This window comes from Hesperophylax consimilis, chromosome 28 (genome assembly GCF_061612785.1).
Source record: "Hesperophylax consimilis isolate HC1 chromosome 28, BYU_Hcon_1.0, whole genome shotgun sequence".
Taxonomy (NCBI): Eukaryota; Metazoa; Arthropoda; class Insecta; order Trichoptera; family Limnephilidae; genus Hesperophylax; species Hesperophylax consimilis.
This window is the reverse complement of record NC_142863.1, coordinates 25,166,571-25,187,423: the sequence shown is the minus strand read 5'-3', so window position 1 is coordinate 25,187,423 and position 20,853 is coordinate 25,166,571. Positions and strand designations below refer to the sequence as shown.

General features: G+C 33.7%; 1 protein-coding gene across 1 annotated transcript in view; it reads right to left on the bottom strand.

Moving 5' to 3' along the window:
- The window catches only part of LOC149410419 (serine protease inhibitor dipetalogastin), a 110,876-nt gene that overhangs the window by 59,259 nt on the left and 30,764 nt on the right, over positions 1-20,853 (bottom strand). Inside the window, exon 2 of the mRNA XM_089648907.1 lies at positions 7,153-7,353. Coding sequence (XP_089505033.1) covers positions 7,153-7,207 — 55 coding nt within the window. The 5' untranslated portion in view covers positions 7,208-7,353. The remainder of the gene's footprint in view (positions 1-7,152; positions 7,354-20,853) is intronic.

The following is a 20,853-nucleotide window of genomic DNA, read 5'->3' as shown; positions in this document are numbered from 1 at the left end:
TAGTAGATTAGGTCTTTCTCGGGCTTCCCCAACTTTTTCTACCATTTACTGTATACCGCATTGTTACTTTAGAAAAACTTCAAATCGACTTCTACGCGACTTCGTATCTCGTTACAGGGAAGAAATAGTAGATTAGGTCTTTCTCGGGCTTCCCCAACTTTTTCTACCATTTACTGTATACCGCATTGTTACTTTAGAAAAACTTCAAATCGACTTCTACGCGACTTCGTATCTCGTTACAGGGAAGAAATAGTAGATTAGGTCTTTCTCGGGCTTCCCCAACTTTTTCTACCATTTACTGTATACCGCATTGTTACTTTAGAAAAACTTCAAATCGACTTCTACGCGACTTCGTATCTCGTTACAGGGAAGAAATAGTAGATTAGGTCTTTCTCGGGCTTCCCCAACTTTTTCTACCATTTACTGTATACCGCATTGTTACTTTAGAAAAACTTCAAATCGACTTCTACGCGACTTCGTATCTCGTTACAGGGAAGAAATAGTAGATTAGGTCTTTCTCGGGCTTCCCCAACTTTTTCTACCATTTACTGTATACCGCATTGTTACTTTAGAAAAACTTCAAATCGACTTCTACGCGACTTCGTATCTCGTTACAGGGAAGAAATAGTAGATTAGGTCTTTCTCGGGCTTCCCCAACTTTTTCTACCATTTACTGTATACCGCATTGTTACTTTAGAAAAACTTCAAATCGACTTCTACGCGACTTCGTATCTCGTTACAGGGAAGAAATAGTAGATTAGGTCTTTCTCGGGCTTCCCCAACTTTTTCTACCATTTACTGTATACCGCATTGTTACTTTAGAAAAACTTCAAATCGACTTCTACGCGACTTCGTATCTCGTTACAGGGAAGAAATAGTAGATTAGGTCTTTCTCGGGCTTCCCCAACTTTTTCTACCATTTACTGTATACCGCATTGTTACTTTAGAAAAACTTCAAATCGACTTCTACTCGACTTCGTATCTCGTTACAGGGAAGAAATAGTAGATTAGGTCTTTCTCGGGCTTCCCCAACTTTTTTTACCATTCAAAACACTATCTAAACACTCTTGACACTAATAAGAACAAACTTTGAAATCGATCCAGTAGTTTTGAGTCTACAGGGGATAAACAATGAAATATTCATGTTTAAATACAAAGACGTGTTTAGTTATAGTAATCCCCCTATAACTGAACACGTATACTGTATACTATATACGCATTGCTGCATATATAAGATTTTTAACCCCTCGAGCCTAGACAAAATAATATCATGTCATCAATTATTCCCGCTTTACATGCAATTTAAAATAGTTTTTCTGTTCCTGAACATTTTCCAAAATGTAATACTGGTTTTGAAAGCAAATAAAAGTCTGAAAGACGAAGATTTTGCTTTTATGAACTGAAATAAGCAATTAAAAAACTAAAATTTTGAACGCCAACATTGCAATAGTTAATAAAATGTTTTTTTGGTAAACTGTATTTAAAACTTTGTACAAAACTTTAGAACACATTTATGAAGACAAACGTAACATAAAACTTATCTTTTCGAAAAATTTGGCAAACATTGACCGGTGAACTGTTTGGCAATTTTTGTTTAGTAGAATTTTTTGAAATTATACTTTTACTGAATTCATAAATAAAAATCTGATATGTTTATCCGAGACACTATCTATATTACAAACAATAATTTAGAACTTTGTAATCATTCAAAAAGATAGCAGCCAAATATGTGTGAAAACTTTGTTGTCCCGGTTAGACAGAGATGCTGGGTTTGATTCCCATTTGAGACCTGTTTGAGTTCTGTTTCAGATTTCGTTTAGATAGATTAGTATTACCTTCCCGGTAATACTAATCTATCTATAGACCGGTCGGTGGCCGAGTTGACATCGCGCTTGGGTCCCACTCAGGCGTAGTGTGTTCAATTCCTCGGCCGGCTAAGTCCTCCATCACAACACAAGCAACATTTTCAGCTTTCTGTGGTGGTAGTAGGAGATTTTCAAATATTGTCAGGTTATTCGTAACCCGGGAATGTTTGTCTTTGTTTTTAAAAATTTTTAATTTTTTTTTTTAATTCTTCTATTGATGGTTATAATCTTCAAAAGTTACTATAATATAATTGAATTTGTTTTGCTTGAACACCGTAAATGACCAAGTATGTATATATAAATAAATACTTATAAATAACCGTGTGAAACATCTTGTTTTAAAAACGTGCTCAGCTAATCTTTAAGAAAACGGCATTATAGGAACCAAAGTATACACATTTCTTAGATCATTTTTCCTTGGAAATTCCTACACGAAACAAATTAGAAATGTGGAAAGAATACAATCCAATTGTCGGTGGTCTTCTGTTGTAAGATTCTCCCATAACAGACATAATAACTTGTTCCACAAAACAATAATAAAAAACTTGCAACAATAAAAACACATGGTCTAGATTCGGCTATATGAAACGTCGCATCACCAATTCGCACTGGCTCGGTGACCTACAAAAGATCTCGTTGATCACGATTGGCGACATTTCATCGATTAATTCGGTTTCGATTGTCAGCTTTTATGAGTCGATATTTGCTATGGCGAATGCTATTATCACGAGACCAAATAGTGTTACCCACGAGAAGAGCAGGAAGTATTGATCGATAAATGGATAATATGATTACGGTAATGTGGCGAGAAATGTGTTTCCCATTGTGCTCTGTGGCAGGTTCGTGTATTCTTACGGACACGAGAGGAAATGTGAATTATATAAATCTTTGATTGCAAAGTCATCTGTTATTACTCTTAAACGATAGATTTAAGTTGGCCTCTCAGAAGCTGGGCGTACTGTACAGGGATACTTTAATAGTACACAACTGCTGACCCTGTACAAATCGCAAGTGCGCCCTACTGTCGAATTTGGCAGCCATCTCTGGTCCGGAGCCCCTAAATATCTGAAAAAACCCTTTACTCAGTGCAGAAACGGGCGGTCCCTCTGATAGATTCCCCAATCTTAACAAACGGACTGCAATCTTTAGAGCACAGGCGTCAGGTAGGTATGCTGTCTTTGTTCTATCGGTATTACAATGGAAGATGCTCTGAGGAACTCGCGTCATTGATCCCTTCGGCACCGGTGCGTAGTCGGGATACACGCCAAACGCGCGCCCAACATTTGTACACGGTTGACATTTGTCACGTGAGAACGGGTCGCTTCTACGATACGTTCTTAAGTTCAACAGCTCGGCTGTGGAACGAACTGCCGGCCTCTGTGTTTCCTCCCTCCTACAACATGGGACTCTTCAAGACCCATTTTCACTCCTTCCTCTCCACAAAAAGACCCTCCACACAGCATCCCCAAAGATGACATAGGCCCTGAGGGAAATTATTTTCTTCAGGGCCTCCTGTGTGGAGTTAATATAGAAAAAAAGAACTCATTGACGCTAATACAATATACTAATAGGTAACTCAAGACAACAATTAATATTCAAGTTCTGTAAAAAGTCTTATTCAATTACTTTGAAACAACTGGCACATGATGTAATTATTAACAGATTTTGAATAGAATTTCCACAGAACTTGAATTTTAACTTCGAAATATGATGAATTGTTCGAATTCTGTAAAATAACCCTTACTTATTTATAGGTATTATAAAAAATATGGACAGCCTACGTGGTCGAGCTATAAGGCTCTCATCTAGCAATCCGGAGATTACAGATTCAATTCCGTGCACAAGTAAATTTTATCACATTAATTTATTAAATAAAAATAATATATAGTATTATTACGGCACTTTCCAGATACTCTCAGTATGACCCTGGTGTAAGACCACCATTAAGAAAGGAAACGTTGTTTCTATGGCTTTAGCCGTGTTTGGTGACCAGATCTGAATAGCCAGGTTCTTTGCCACTTTCCTTCTCTCCACTTCCTTCCCCTCCTTACTATATTCAGCCTCACAACGTACCCCTCTTGGGGAAGCCATGGTCTCAGTGGCTCCAGGCCTTCGGGAGTAGTTGGGACTTGTATACTACTCTTTGGGAGTAGTATACCATACTTTACTTATAATATACATTTTATTATAATCTCCTGGTACTTACTGTAAATCGAGCATAAGTCCCTTAAGTAAATTAACATATCTTTAGATCAATTCTATCTTAAATACTGTCAACCTTGTCTTATTGTCTCCTAGTATTATTATCTCAAAGACTGTACAGTTTAGAATTGTTGTAAACAGAAGTGGCGCCCTCTGTTATTTTCAAATATTAATAATAAAATAATATACTGTTAGTAAAATAAAATTCCACATCCCTCTGTATCGCAGACTGCAGACGGGTGCGACACTGCGCATTGTGTCGTGTGACCACTCACACCAGGTGTTTACTTCCTCAGTGGGTTGAGTGACTCAAGGAGTTGCAGTTTGTTTACAGTTTACACTAACTGCCGGAAGGGAGATGTAAGGTGCATGTAACACGAGAAAGGTGGACACCTACACTTAAACACTTGTGGTTTGGTGTCTTATTTCAACAGGAGAGACAAGTCACTAGAATACTGAACGGCCAGTAAAGTAACATACTGAAAGAATACTGTTGACATGTGCGATAATTTGTTAGCAACACACATCTTTGTAACGATCAGAAAGAAGAATTCACAAGTCAAAAGTTAGTGTATCACCCCGAATATATTCGTAATAGGGAAAAAAATCGCTTGGCAAAAGTAGTCCAGAAATGGTCGATTTGCGCAAAAGCAGTTTTTATTTATTTTTCATCATTGTATAGTGAATAGAAAAAGTTAATCAAGGAAAACTATCACATATAATCTGTATAAAATAATTATTTTTATATTTTGTACATTATTAATACGTTAATAATTTTCTATTAAAAAAATATATTGTTTATTAGTTTACACTTATATTTTTGTAAAGTAATTAACATTTTTATTTTCATTCAGCTCAAATTAGAAAAACCATCAATTTATCCGAAACATATTTTTGCGTAATTCTAATGTAAACCGATTCGCATTGTTAAAATTGAACAAAATAGTAATTTCACAGATGGCTTCGGCGAATGACAGCTGAAGTCTTCTGCAAATTGATGATTTCACTGATAGCTTCGACGAATAACAGCTAAAGTCTTCTGTAAAAATATTGGGTTATACGGGTTGGTACAAAACATACTTAACAGACAAGCGCGCAATTCATGAATATGTGTATATATTGTGTGACATTTGGAATATTTTAAGCCTCGAAGAATAACGTGGTTCCATTTTAGCCAAGATTCTTCCGGTTTTAAGGTAAGGGCCGACCGGTTTGTCATTGTGTCCCGGTTTATAATTATATACGTAATCGTTAATGAGAAACTGGATACTTAAGCTGTTAAAATATGTTCAACTCTGAATAAGGATGAATAACATTAATATATTTGTATACAAATCGTGGAAAGAAATTAAAGTAACTCTTCACACAATTAGGTTAGATATCGAAGTCCTAAAAACTGCGATTGAGTGGACAGTGGGCATGTTGAAATAATACCAGATGACATTACGACAAAGATAATGAATGTCGAGGAAAAGTTGGATGGACTGCGTGAACGAAGATTGGAGTACAACGGAAAGGACCGAGGACCGCCTGGAGGCAAGTGGCTAGGGACGGGCAGCCAGTGAGCATTTGTGGAGAGGGTCAGATCCCTCCCTGGGAAGAGTGGGAAATACATATGTTATGTTGATGATTGGAATAGTTATGGAATAGGTCTGATTCCTCCTTTGGAAAAGTGGGAAGTACATAATGATGATGATTAGGATAATTTGAATACCTCTTTACTTCTATTAAGTATTAACTACTCGGGCATGTATAATGCAAAGAGTGAGTTTGGAATACCGCGTAAGCTGATCAATCTGGTGAAACTGACAATGTCCCCAGTAACGTGTAGAGTCAGGGTTGGCAGTCCGAACCATTTGAAGCGCTCTACGGGGTGAGACAAGGAGATGGATTGGACTGCCTCTTATTTAACATTAAAAAAAGTTATTCGTGACTAAGGCATTTAGAAAAGAGGAACGATATTTGACAACTCTGTGCAACTATTGGCTTACGCTGATGATATCGACATAATTGCGAAAAATCCCGATGATTTACAAGACGCCTTCATAAATCTTTAAAGTTCTGCCAAAAATATGGCTCTTGTAGTAAACCAGCAAAAGACCAAATACATGGCCGTAGGATGTACCCAACAAACCCCATCTCTCGCATGTGGAAGCCAAAATTTTGGAACGGTACCAAGATTCACATACCTGGGCTCCCTGATAACAAACAATAACAACACTACAGAGGAGATCCAGAAGCGCATCGTGAATGCAAACCGCTGCTATTTCCGCCTACAAAAACAAATAAAATCCAGACTGCTTTCCAGAACCACCAAGGTATTAGTGTACAAAACACTAATTAGACCAGTGCTTACGTAAGCAGCCGAGACGTGGGTTCGAACTAAGAAGAACAAGCGAGCACTGGACGTTTTTGAAAGGAAAATTTTGAGGCGCATCTTCGGACCGGTCCTAGAAAATGGATTTTGGCGCAGACGTTAACTCCGGCTTCAACAAAGCACTTAAATTTTTATTGTGATAGATTGATAATGGCTCTGATATCTTATAAGGCGGTTGGAATAATATGGAGCCCGACTTTGAGGTTGTCCCCTTATTTATTATCCCCTCGGTCTCTTCAGTACTGGAAAGCTGACGACATCTCTAGGTAACCTAATACACTAATCTAATGCGATCTACGGGTGAGCTCATGCACTAACATCAAGGATATTATTACATTTAGTACTTTTAATCGCTTACCGATGGTTTTTTTTCTCTCTTTTATAAATTATATTTTTAGACGAACGTATGTTGAAGTTTCCATCATAGATAATATATATATATATTTAAATTGGCAATCCTTGACCTTGTGAACCGTTTGGCTGTTTTCTGTTTTAGATCAAATTAAATAGTAAACTTTGTAATGCAAAGAGAAAACTTTGTGTTCTCTCTTTCCAAATTCGTTTAAATTGTATGGCTTATAATAATAAAAAATTAGAATGCTTATTATAAAGATAGTGACAGATACAGAACTACGTGGAACGAGTAAATTACCTTTTGAGCTTCAAAATATATGTCAATTCTCCCTACAATGTTTTAGTTAAACTTACCGCTGATAAGTACCAGGAAAACGGTGGCAGTGGCGAGCAGTGTGACTTCCTTCATCGTGTATTATTTAACAACTCAAAACACCAAATTGAAAAACACTTTAAATTACTTTTTCACAAATTAAATGTTTTTGAAACCACTATTCACAAACTTCTGTTGAAAATACGTTGACCTTCGCAATGCTGTCACAGTTTTATCGCTATCTGAAAAGAAAGAAAAATATTTGTTATAAAAGGCTATCAATATAAAAATATTTGTCATAAAAGGCTATCAATATTTGCTATAAAAGGCTATCAATATATATTTTTTGTTTTACTTAATTATTTTACTCCTATTAAGGCTTATTTTTTTTAGAAAAGGCCATAAATATTTTTTATAAAAGTCTATCAATATTTGTCATAAAAGGCTATCAATATTTGTTATAAAAAGCTATCAATATTTGTTTAAGGGATATCAATATTTGCTATAAAAGGCTATCAGTATTTGTTATAAAATGCTATCAATAATGGTTAGAAAAGGCTGTTAATATTTTTTATAAAATGCTTTCAATATTTTTTATAAAAGGCTATCAGTATTTGTTATAAAAGGCTTTCAATATTTGTTATTAAAGGCTATCAATATTTGTTATAAAAGGCTATCAATATTTGTTATAAAAGGCTATCAATATTTGTTATAAAAGGTTATCAATATTTTTTATCAAAGGCTGCCAATATTAGTTATAAAAGGCTATCAATATAAAAAAATATTTTAAATGAAACACAACTTCTATCTTCTTCATAATACCTAATACATCGTCCCATATATTGGATCTTTTCATTATTTTGGATCTTGACATGGGCCGACTAAAGTATTTGGTTCGCTTGATCGTGCCATGTCTTCTTTGAACGATTCAGACTTCTTCCATTCAAATTCACGTCATAAATTCTCGCTGCATTCCATTCTTCGTTCATTCGCTTTACACGCACAAACCATTTAAGCGTCCATTCTTAATCTTACTCATTTAGACTTACACAAGCCTTGCATTATTTCTCAAAAAGGAGAAAACTTACTGATATAAAATATTACTAATCAAATAAAAATTTCAGCTCTTTCATTTCATTCTCAGCTAATTAATTGATAGGTTTTCTGTAAAACTTTTAGTAAAAAAACAAATGTGTTATCGCGTTATTTATTATAAAATCATTATGTTTTCGCTTTTCGTCATTATATATTATCAGGGAAAATGCAGATAAATGAACACGTGTTCCGATATAATAGGAATGTACTAAAGGTTTAACAGGAAATGGCCTGCAATCCCGTTTTAAACCGGATTTTAATAAATCAGCAAACCACATTATTCTCCGTGTACTATTAACCCGATTTAGAAAACGAAAACTTGTTTTTATCACGTTGAAATTTTTTCACCAGATTACAACGAATTATAATTTCCCACAACAGAACGAAGTTCAAAGAACAATTGACCTTCGTGAATTTGATCCACTAAATGCACGACGAAAATACGTAAACTTTTCATGTTACGTGCACTTTGCTCACGTAGTATCTCGTAAAGGCTTAACCTCGTTATTATGAATGAAAAGCGAGGTCGTTGAAGCTCTCACGAAGCAACCTTAGCCTTAACCGTGTTATTCCGAGGTTAACTACAGGTCAATTTCACTGAATGTCAAACCGCGGTAACTTGGAAACAAACACACTGAGAGAAAGCCGCCAAGTTCAATTACTCTAATGTACTCAGTACTTGGTATGTTATTAATGTTTTTCTTTGCGGCGGCGAAATTTTACAATTCAGTGTTTAAAATTCTGGAAAAAGTTTGAGAAAATTTAATTATTAAAGTTTCTGTATCCCTTTCTAATATTACAAGAAGAAAGCATTATTTGTTTCAAATTTACTCTGTGATAATGAAGGAAGATCGTAGAAAGCTTTTATTACCCATGTTTTAACGCAATTATTAATACGTACATAAATGTGAGAGTTTGTGATTAGTTTGTGGTATACGTATACACCATAAACTATAATTATTACACACGGTGTCAGGAAACTAGTGGTATAAGCGGAAAACTAGTGAATTTACACCAAAAAGAAAATCGATCCAAGCATTTAGATTTTGTCCGCCACTAAAATCACACTTTTCTTATTGGATTTACATTATCCGAAGCTTCACTACTTGATCTGTCTCATACCGAGGGACGAATCATTTTTAGTCAATTACTTGTACTGTTTTACCGCCCAACATAAAAATTGCTTTTCCTCTCCTAAACACGTTCATTAAAGAACGTAAATTATTAAAGTAAATACCAGAATTACTAATGGAATTTACAATTGCATATGTTCCAATTATGTCTTCTGCGTACAAACTGTATCTAAATTTCTCTATATTATATATTTATTTATTTATACTGGGTTTTTACAGATGTGCGGGAGCATGTGAGAACTATCCAGTTACAAAAACTCAGTTAAGTTACAGACAAAAATCTACAAATTACATATGAGTATGTACAGGTAAAAATGAAATTAAATATAGGTTACGTACAATTAATAAACCAAACAAATAATAATATAAAATTATATGTAAGCTAAGTAAAATGACAAAATAAGAGGAGTAATAGAGGAGAGTTAGAGCAATACATAATATAATTATCTAAACATATTATTTTGCAGCAGCAGAACATTTTTTTTGAATCTGTATAGATTATCGACGAAAATATCTATGTACTTCAGCACACTCAATCTTATTATATAGTCGATACATTTGGGTCAGAGGGATAAAATAGGCGATATTAGTTTTGAATATATTCAGGTGAAAAGTGCTATGGTGTCTTAAACAATGGGAATTGGGGACATTTATTTCTAAGATGGTCATGTAGTCCACATTTGAAAGATAATAGTCTAAGCATTTTTTAACCGTTTCTGTAATGTTTTCACACTTGCAATAATGCGGATTCCAAATAGTGCTTCCATATTAAACAATAAACAATAAACTAATAAACAATAAACATTGCTAATCTCAAGTAACGTCCCAGGTAATATGGTCCTGTATATTATCTACCTTTACAGAATATAAATAAACAATAATATATGCAAATTTTAACGCACCACTTTCAAAACTTCACTTTCATCAGTCAAATGCATTGTACATAATATATTTTTGTATAAGTGATCGACGAACCGATGGATGCAATCTGTTTGAGGTGAGTTTTCACGAAACCGGGGGGCGTAGTGCCAAAGCCTCCGAACAAACCAAAAACGACAATCACTTCAAAGACCAACACGCATACACACGCACAGAATTCAAAATCACCATTTGTCCGCCTATCAATTTATTTAACCGGCTCCTTTTATTGCAGTTTGCACTTTGTGTAAAATTAACCATGTCTGTTTCTAGATCAGGAGTTTGCAGATAGCGCGAGGTCTTGTTGAATCCTCAGCTGGTGAACAGCATCAATGGAGTAGTATAAGTACTTTGTATGTATGGCCATGTTGAACGTCACAGGTAAGTAATTGGATAGTTGGCCATAAGGAAAGCTCTACTTGATACGATATATGCCTCGTGTATGGTAAAAAGAACACAACCAGCAGTTCGAACTTAGCCTCGTATTTAATGGTAAGTGTTGAGACATGAAACTTTAAAACAGAAGTCTTTTACGATATACAGTATTATTATAAATAAGTTTGAACGTGAGAGAAAAAAATAATAGATATAAAATTGCAAAACAGTTTCTAAATTTCCCCAATGTCAAACCTATATTGATCGCATTAGTTTGTACGAATTGCAATCATTCTTTAACATGATATGGGATAGAAGATTATTACAGCCATGATATACCTAATAGCGCTTGACCGTGAACCGGAAAATAATCTGATATGAAAAAAAAATTATAATAGAGTAATTCGTATTGTTGGTTATAAAATACACGCAGTGTGAAAGAGAGTTACGTTTTAATCATCAAAAGTAATAATAATTCGATCACAAAAAAACACCATCACGAAACAATTCGATCTTTTAAAATGCATCGAAGCTAAAAAAAGTTTTTCTTAACCCTCAAAGTGAAAATTGAAAATGTTCAGATCGAAAAGGAAAAGTTATTTTGGGTTCATTTATTCAACGAGTCAATTCATCGTCGAGTGTGATCATAATTTTACAAACATTTTATAATAATTGACATATATGTTTTAGTTTAAATATGTAAGGTTCTCTATGCGATGTAGATTGTAGATTCATCAGTTTCTCTCTTGAACTACGAGTTTCCGGACACCGTGCAATAGTTAAATATGAATTACAAACATTTCATATATTCTAAATACAAAATTAATCAATGTCATTATAGTTATTTTAGGAATGGCAGCCAAAGTGCGGGTGCATTTTTTGCAAACAGCGTGTGTTAAATTTGATTTGAAAAATAAAATGCCAAGGAAAAAAAAACTCATAAAACAAGAAGAGTTTTCGTCAAATCTCGATAAGTTGTACATTATCTTACTTACGAGGATAATCTTTCGGCACAATTACAATTTTCCCGTAATATTATTATACAATCTTGAATATGAGGCAAATAAATGACAGAAACGAGGCTGGCCGCAGAGCCAAACAGTTTAACAGTAATAATTTGAATTATTCATCTCCTTCTTCGTAAAAATTACGATCTCATTCAATTCAAATATTGCAGCCTCCATTCTGTATAATGTGTACCGCTATCTCACTTCTGGTGGTCGCCTGTACACACTGTACACTGTAGACTGTACACTGTACTCTGTACGGCTCTGGGATAGTGTTATGTAAGTAAAGTAGAACTCTATGCCCTGAACTTGGTTCAACTTGGCTTCCTGAAACTGTATTACCTTTTACAATGCAATGAAATGTACTTCAATGGTATATTCAAGTGGTTTTTTAACTACCCATGATAATTTGTTCGCTTTTGGGAACGGATTATCTGGTCTCGTAGAAATAGTTGCGTCTCTCTTACTGTCATGGTATAAAATATGACCTAAACGGTATTAGAAAGAGATAACACCATGCTTTATATCCAATTCAAGAAGTTAACCGCAGAATAATTAAAATTTACACCTCAATGAAACCAACTACTCGTATAATTAATAATTTGATGGTTTTTTTGAAACTTCGTGAATTTTTTATGTATTATTTTTAATGAAAGACAAAAAAGTAAGGCGACGATAACTAATAAGATGAGTTTTAAATAAATTTATTTTGAAAATAGTAAAGTTACCCATTTTTATAACTTATTTATGTTTGTACACATAATTTTAATATTTCATGTTTATTTGTAATACTAAAATTTGAAAGCGTATTTCATCACCTTTAAAAAGCAGTTTTCGTGTAAACTCAGGAATATTTTATTTTATTTGATTTTATTGCAGGGGGGAAATACTCCAACGTTCTGACAGAGTATACCATAGGCATGACTGGTTAATACATTGTTGACATCCAGAGTAGGTAGGTACCTAATTATTATACACGGTAACAGAAAATTGTGGTACAAGCGGGAACTCACCAGTTTTCCTACATCTCATAATTTTTATCGATAATAGAATTTTTTAATAGGTCATTAAATATAATTTTTTTTAACAACTGAAGGGTACAAAAATCAATTGGTGCCTAGTCTTTAAAAGACAGTAAGCAGCTTATATTGACCTCCTAGCAACCTATTTTTTTATTTGATCTGAAAAAAACCAAATCCGGATTCCATTTACTCGAAAACGAAGGCTAAAATCACTCCCATGCGTTATGATGTAGATTCTCCAGTGTCTCGATTGGATATGATTCGAGATTTTCATTGTAAGCCAAAAGTACTATCGTGATTTTATTTATACACCGTGTTGCGCTATCTACTTCCTTAGCCTTATTTAATGTTAAAATAAATAAGAAATGCTATACTTAAAGTAATGGATGATTAATCTGTCGTCCAACAAAAAAAGATATCACAAACTTTTTTCCAACTGTTTCTGGCTTTTCCCCTTCAAGGGTGTTCTAGGTCATCGTTTCAAATTACTTAGAGAGGGAAGGTGAATTTATTTATACATTTTATAATAATTGAAAAATTTCAAAAGAATATGGAAGATTGGAGTCAAATTCAGACTTAGAAAAGATGAGATGTTAAATGGAGAGAGGCAATTTTACATAAGGCCAATAAAGTCGATCACTAACATGTGAGGGTAGGTACGAGAGATTAGGATATATATATAGAACATGGGAATTGAGAGATCTTATGTTAATTTTGGCATGCTTTTAAATAAAGTGATTAAAAAGTTTATTCAAGTGAATAGTCATAAAAGAGTGTTTCTAACGATCGGTATCTACAGTTATATTATAATTATTTAAGAATTATTATCAACACACCATTAAAACTTATTAATCAATGTATCTAATTAGTCGTGAGAACAGAACTGCAGCGAATTAATCCCATTACTAAAACACGCCACAGCTAATTGGCGTGAGGTAGTCCGCTAGTGGGTCATCTCTTTGTCGCTTACTACCTCACCGTTAGACTCACAACTACAGCCACCTTCAAACCAAAAATATTATTAGGTAAATATTGTAGCTTTGCCACGTGTGATGGTTTATTAACCTTTCCGCCACCAAGGAGGCAACGTACCAAGCGTCTGAACTCTTATATATATCTCAGTGAGCTTGCAAAATACCCGTATTCGTAAAATTGAATTCGTAGCTTTAAAAGAAATCATTTTTGAAATAATTAATTAACATTTATTTATTATACACAGCACGTCACGAATTTTTTTTTAAAAATTCGTACGGCATATCAACTCTCAATAAATTTCATAGCGAGCCGAGATACAACACACATACGAATTGCACGATACCCAACAAGTAATACACATTGAATTTCAAGATACCCAACAAGTAATACACATTGAATTTCAAGATACCCAACAAGTAATACACATTGAATTTCAAGATACCCAACAAGTAATACACATTGAATTTCAAGATACCCAACAAGTAATACACATTGAATTTCAAGATACCCAACAAGTAATACACATTGAATTTAAAAATACCCAACAAGTAATACACATTGAATTTCGAGATACCCAACAAGTATTACACATTGAATTTCAAGATACCCAACAAGTAATACACGTTGAATTTCAAGATACCCAACAAGTAATACACATTGAATTTCAAGATACCCAACAAGTAATACACATTGAATTTCAAGATACCCAACAAGTAATACACATTGAATTTCAAGATACCCAACAAGTAATACGCATTGAATTTCAAGATACCCAACAAGTAATACACATTGAATTTCAAGATACCCAACAAGTAATACACATTGAATTTCAAGATACCCAACAAGTAATACACATTGAATTTAAAAATACCCAACAAGTAATACACATTGAATTTCGAGATACCCAACAAGTATTACACATTGAATTTCAAGATACCCAACAAGTATTACACGTTGAATTTCAAGATACCCAACAAGTAATACACGTTGAATTTCAAGATACCCAACAAGTAATACACATTGAATTTCAAGATACCCAACAAGTAATACACATTGAATTTCAAGATACCCAACAAGTAATACACATTGAATTTCAAGATACCCAACAAGTAATACACATTGAATTTCAAGATACCCAACAAGTAATACACATTGAATTTAAAGATACCCAACAAGTAATACACATTGAATTTCGAGATACCCAACAAGTATTACACATTGAATTTCAAGATACCCAATAATACACATTGAAAATCAATAATTAATACATATTGTAGTCTTTTTATAAAAATTAATATCTGAAACAAAATAAACGTGCAACAATTTGCGTAACGGCTTAGATAATGGCTGATGTCAAATAATGTCCGCCAACTGTACGAAATTCGATACCAAAATAGAGCACATCCTTTTTTTCATCCCGAATCCTTAGACAAACTGGATGAAAAAAGTGTGGTGTTAAACGTCATTAAGCTAAGTAAAAAATAAATAAATTAAAACCGCTAGACATAGAACCTAACGCTTAAATACCTCTATAATAAAATTATTATTTATTTGCATATTTAATTACTTCATTAAACAAACTGTAATAATTAGGTAGATATGCAGATTACCACGGAATGCGGCTTCATAACAAATCCGTGGGAACACAAGACGACTTTCTAGTCAAAACAAAGCTTCTAAATTATCAATTATTTGAGAGCAGCCCATCGCATTACATTACCATATTTTCTCTGAAGAACAAACTAGGGCAGTGTAGCCAGGCTATTTGCATGCAATTTCAAACTGTAAACATCGTAAAAGCACTCATAAAACTTCTCCGTCAATATTTGCATGGTAAACACGGACACGGAGTCAAGAACAATATTGTGGAGGTCGTAAAACAATAATTTGTTGATAATTTGCAATGGATGTGTAATGCTTTATGTAGCACATATGAACTAATTTAAGATGTAGGTAATGCTGGCAGTTTTGGCCATGAGCCAAATGGCGCTTGAATGAACTTTAGAACTCTTCATACATTTTTAAGTACTTACATTATTTTAAATTAAAACTAATAACATCTAACACCTCAAATTTCACAACTTTAACTCGATAAAAACACGACATTTATTTTTTCTTAAATTTTATTATCATCAAGACCAACTCGAAAAACCCGATGTTTTTTTCATCTGACCAGCTGCAGAACAAAACTTTGAAAAACCCACAATTCGACGTAAATCTGTGCTGCTAACACACAATTTCATAGCTAGATATTTTACACCTGCGTTCTTTAATGTACTATCACAAATTAATGCATGAGTATAGAATAAATATCTAAAGCATCTGCCATCCTTATCCCATATTCCTCCCCCTCTTTCCTTTAACTTCTTATTAGTTTGAAGGCAAAATAAAACTCTTAACCAGAATTAGCTGAAACAATATAAATAGAACAATCACAACTATTACTCACAAAGCATATCAATACGAGTAATAATAAATACTACTTTAGGACAAAGGGAACAATACTACTGAAAACCAAAATGACATAATATTATTCCAGTCGTAATTAAAACCCAAAATAAACAATCGAGCTTTAATAAATAAATTTAATAGAAGAACGAGCTTTAATAAATAAATTTAATAGAAGAACGAGCTTTAATAAGAACTGGATCAAGTCAACAAACGGGAAGATAATTCATAAAACAAAACAAACTGGAAAATAAAGAATAATAAATACACAAACCGTAAACACAACACAACTAACAGAACAAAACACTAAGATCTTTGTTTATATTTATATTAGAAGTTCAAATCACATTAGAATAGTGCAAAACAATAATAAATGTAATATATATAACTCTTTCTCATTTTGACGTCATGCAATACGCTAATATCAGCCTTGAATTATTTATGGATCTACAAATCCTCTCTCTACTGTTAAACTATTAGTTTTTTTCGTATTCGAGTTCAATAGAATCGTATCAATCTTTCCATGTACTCGAAATATTTTCAATTTGAAATTGACAAAGTAAATCATTAGTCCTAAACGGCAAACCAAGTAATAAAACTATGTGTGTAACTGTGCAAAGTACTTAAAATTGTTTCACATTCACATATATACTATATTTCTACATTTTTTTGTGTATATCTAACCTACGTTTGCATTGGTATAGTTTTGCATTAAAAATTATCTTCGATTCTCTCTCGATTATGGACACACATTACTTTTATTTTGAAGTTATTAGTTTTACACGCGTTATTTTCGTACCGTCACAATGTCGGTTGGGATTGTATGACAATGAAAAATGACTGCTTTCTAAATACAAATATATTTGACCAATAAAATGAAACTAGAAAAAAAATCTCAAATTACTTGTAACCTCTCCCTCTAGCCACACTTTTAGATAGATTAAATCAGAAAACAATACTTTTCAGAAGGACTGTCCATAAAGCCTTATGTCAATACGATATTGACAGTTGGTAAACAATAGCCGCTACTTTTAGCGCAGCCTGCAATATGAAATGTGTCGAATAATCTATCAATATGCACAACATTTTGGATAATCTCGTATGTTATGCTAAATTACTGGCTTTTTTACGAATGGGGTTGAACTAACTAAGCTCTTAGAACTGAAATATATCATATATACGATCAGTAGACTTCATTAATTAATCTAAGACGCGATCAATTGATTCTGTTCCTGCATCGAGATATAAAAGTTGTTAATGACCTCATGAACACATTGAATTCATTTTTAGTGTCAAAAATTGCACGCCGACCACCGTTTTATATTAAAGATAATATTTCAAAACGAATTTGTCAATTTAGTAGTATTTTTAACTTTTACGTAACCGTCTGACGTTTAGGAATGTCAATTAGTAGATAGATGCGCCAGTGTTTTCATCGTATATTGAAATCTGATTTATTGCGTTTTCAACATCGGTCTGGATAACAACAGCGCATATAAAATCATCGGTAGTTAGGCCTATCGATCCGATATTGATTAATTGCGTTATTGATTTCACTGAACTAGACAATTTACTGTTTTTCGCTTAGGTCAGTTTTACATAAGATAGACAAAATTAGTAAACCCATCAAACACGGTTTTATCACACACGCCTTCATGGATCTCAGAGCTTGTATTCTTTGATTCTTCCTCTGCCACTTCCATGCCTCGCGGCCATACATCAGGGATGGTATCAGCTATTGTTAGTTTATAGATATTAAACCATTCCCGGTATTCAAACAAGCAGCCAGTAATTTAATTCTCCCCACCCCCATCGTTAAAAGCTGTATTTTATGGTTTATGCTGTGATATAAAACCAAACTACCGGATATATTATATACCCGTCGAAAACTTGACTCTTAGGGCCAGTTGTTTAACAGAATTTCAACGATTCATCAAATTTCAAAGTTAATATTCAAGTTCTGCAAAAGTTCCACGAAACTTCTTTATATTATTTAATTTATGATGTTTTATTACTATTTAATTCATTAACGGAAGTAATAGAGTGCTAATATTAAAATAAAATCCCATTATTGATGTAGTTGGAGCCGAATTTTTTTTTTTTTTTTGAAAATTCGTATTTATTTATGAAAATTTTCAGGAAATCAGTGCAGTGCACTGCTAAACTGAAATTTCCTGAAAATCTTAGTACAAAAAATCGAATTTAGGAAAAAAAATGTTTCAGGCTATAACAACATTAAAAATGGCAATTTATTTAATTTTAGCACTCTAGTAGACCCAAAAGTCACGTGCCACTACTGATTAACGGACATTTAGACAGGCCGGACCTATTTATTATGATTATTAATCATATTTATCATGGACACTATTGCTGTCCGAATCGAGGGCTAAATGAGGTAGCACAACACGGCATAATACACCAAAAATAAACCACCATAATTGTTATTATGTTTATAAGATTGATTATTATTATGTAAAAATAAAAATAAATGTAAATATGTATGTAAAAGCCCAATGTGGGTTTAAATCAATAAATTCATTTATTTAATATGAACCTTGCAAATACACCATAAACAATAATAAAATTGCATGTCACAGTTAAATTCAAGCATAACAATAATAAACTAAGGAATACGACTTAAATGTGTCATTAGATCCAAATATGACATTAGAAAATATATAATAAACACAATTTCAAATAGATTACTATATCCTTATTGTATTAATTTGAAATTTGACGAATTGTTAAAATTCTCTGAAACTTACAAGAACTTTTCTAGGTAAGAGTTACATAGCATTTTATTTTTATTTTTATAGTGAATACCTCACAAGAGTCCCAACTGCTCCCGTCTGGAGCCAGTGAGACTATGGCATCCCCAATTGGGGGATGTTGTGAGGCTGAAGGTAAGTGGGGAAGGGAAAGAGGAAGGTGGGGAAGTACCTTTCTATTCAGATCTAGTCACTAAACACGGCTAAAGCCATTTGGAGCAACGTTTCAATTCTGAATGGTGGTCTTACACCAGGGCGATGCTGGTAGTATCTTCCACTCTGGAACGTGCCGCAAATATACTATGTATTATTTTTATTAATTAATTGTAAAATAACACAAATTAATCAAATAAAATTTATTTGCGCACGCCGGGTTCGAACCCGCGACCTTCGGAATGCAGTCCAATGCAACATTTCACGCATTCTTCAAACTGAACTTTAACACAATAAAAATACAACACACTAATATCATAATAATTTCTAACTAAGCTAATCCATTTTAATAATATTTATCTTTCAAAGCTTCGGCTTATCTTTGAATCAGATTCCGCAATTTATATATTTGAGATAAATAAAAATACGCATTCAAAATGTCAATTTCATGGCCGCTTAATCGCGTCAATGATTTTACAGAACGATTTCCAGATATTTATGATCATCAGTCGACATTATTCCGCCAACAGATAAACATCGTTATTAGTTGATTTTCATTTGGATATTTTATACCGGTATCTTTGAAGACGGTGATAGCAGAAATAATGATCTGTTTTAAAAACGTGAAGGAGCAAGAAATAACTTAAGCGTTTAGTCCTTTATATCTTATCAGACCATCTTTGGAGATGCTATGTGAAGTGAAGAGTCTTTTTGAGGAGAGGAAGGAGTGAACATGGGGAACACAGAGGCCGACAAAACTGTTGAACTCAAGAACGAGTCGTAGAAGCGACCCGTTCGCATGTGACAAATGTCATCCGTGTACATATGATGCGCGCGCGTTTAGCGTGTTTCATGACAATGCACTGGTGCCGAAGGGATCAATAGCACTAATTCCTTGGAGCATCCTTCCATTGTAATACCGGTAGAACAATGACAGCTTACTTACCTGACGCCTTTGCTCTAATATTTTCAATCGGCTAGAGGAATCTATCAAACGGACCGCTCGTTTCTGCACAGATTCGGTTTGCACAGAAGAGTTTTTCAGGTATTTTGGGACTCCAAACCAGAGGTGGCTGCCAAATTCAACATTGGGGCTCACTTGCGATTTGTACAGGGTCAGTAGTTGTGTACTATCAGTAGTATCTGAGGGCCTTGTCTGTACTGTTAAGCCCTGCTTCTGAGAGCCTAACTTGACTCTGGCTTCGATGGTTCTTTGAGTTACACCAAGTCAGTGGAAGTTGAAGTCAAAGAAGTGAATGTTGGGAAAATAGCTTCTGATGAATGCAACAAAAAATATTCGACATTATTGTATGAATGAATTAAATGTACAGATAATAACAGAATTTGAATAGGACGTTGAATTTTATGAATTGTTCAAATTCTGTGAAAACAATCCGTCCTAAAAGTATCCACTTAAGGCGATGCAGTACGTCGTGTAATATTTTAAATTGAGCCGCTATCAATAACAACCCTTACGTAGATGGCGATAAGGTGTAAATTCCTGCTTAACACCATCCGCCTGTTTTGGTTTATGCAAGAAAAAAACTTGGCCAAAAAGTGATTTTTATTTTATTTTGTGGATGTTCAGGCATAAATTTTTTTTTTTTCGATCATTCTATAAACAACTTAATTTTCCACATTATACAATAAAATTATAACCGAAAATGGGTTCGTAAGTAGGAGTTTTTAAACTTTAAAGTAGTTTTCATAGGCCTTATACATTTTTTTTTTGGGCTTATAAAAAGATTTTTCTAAAAAATACTCGATTATTTCAAAGGCCAAGATGTATTCTACTCGCAGTATTTAATTAAAGCATCGGAACCATTTCTAGGCGATCAAACTTTCAAA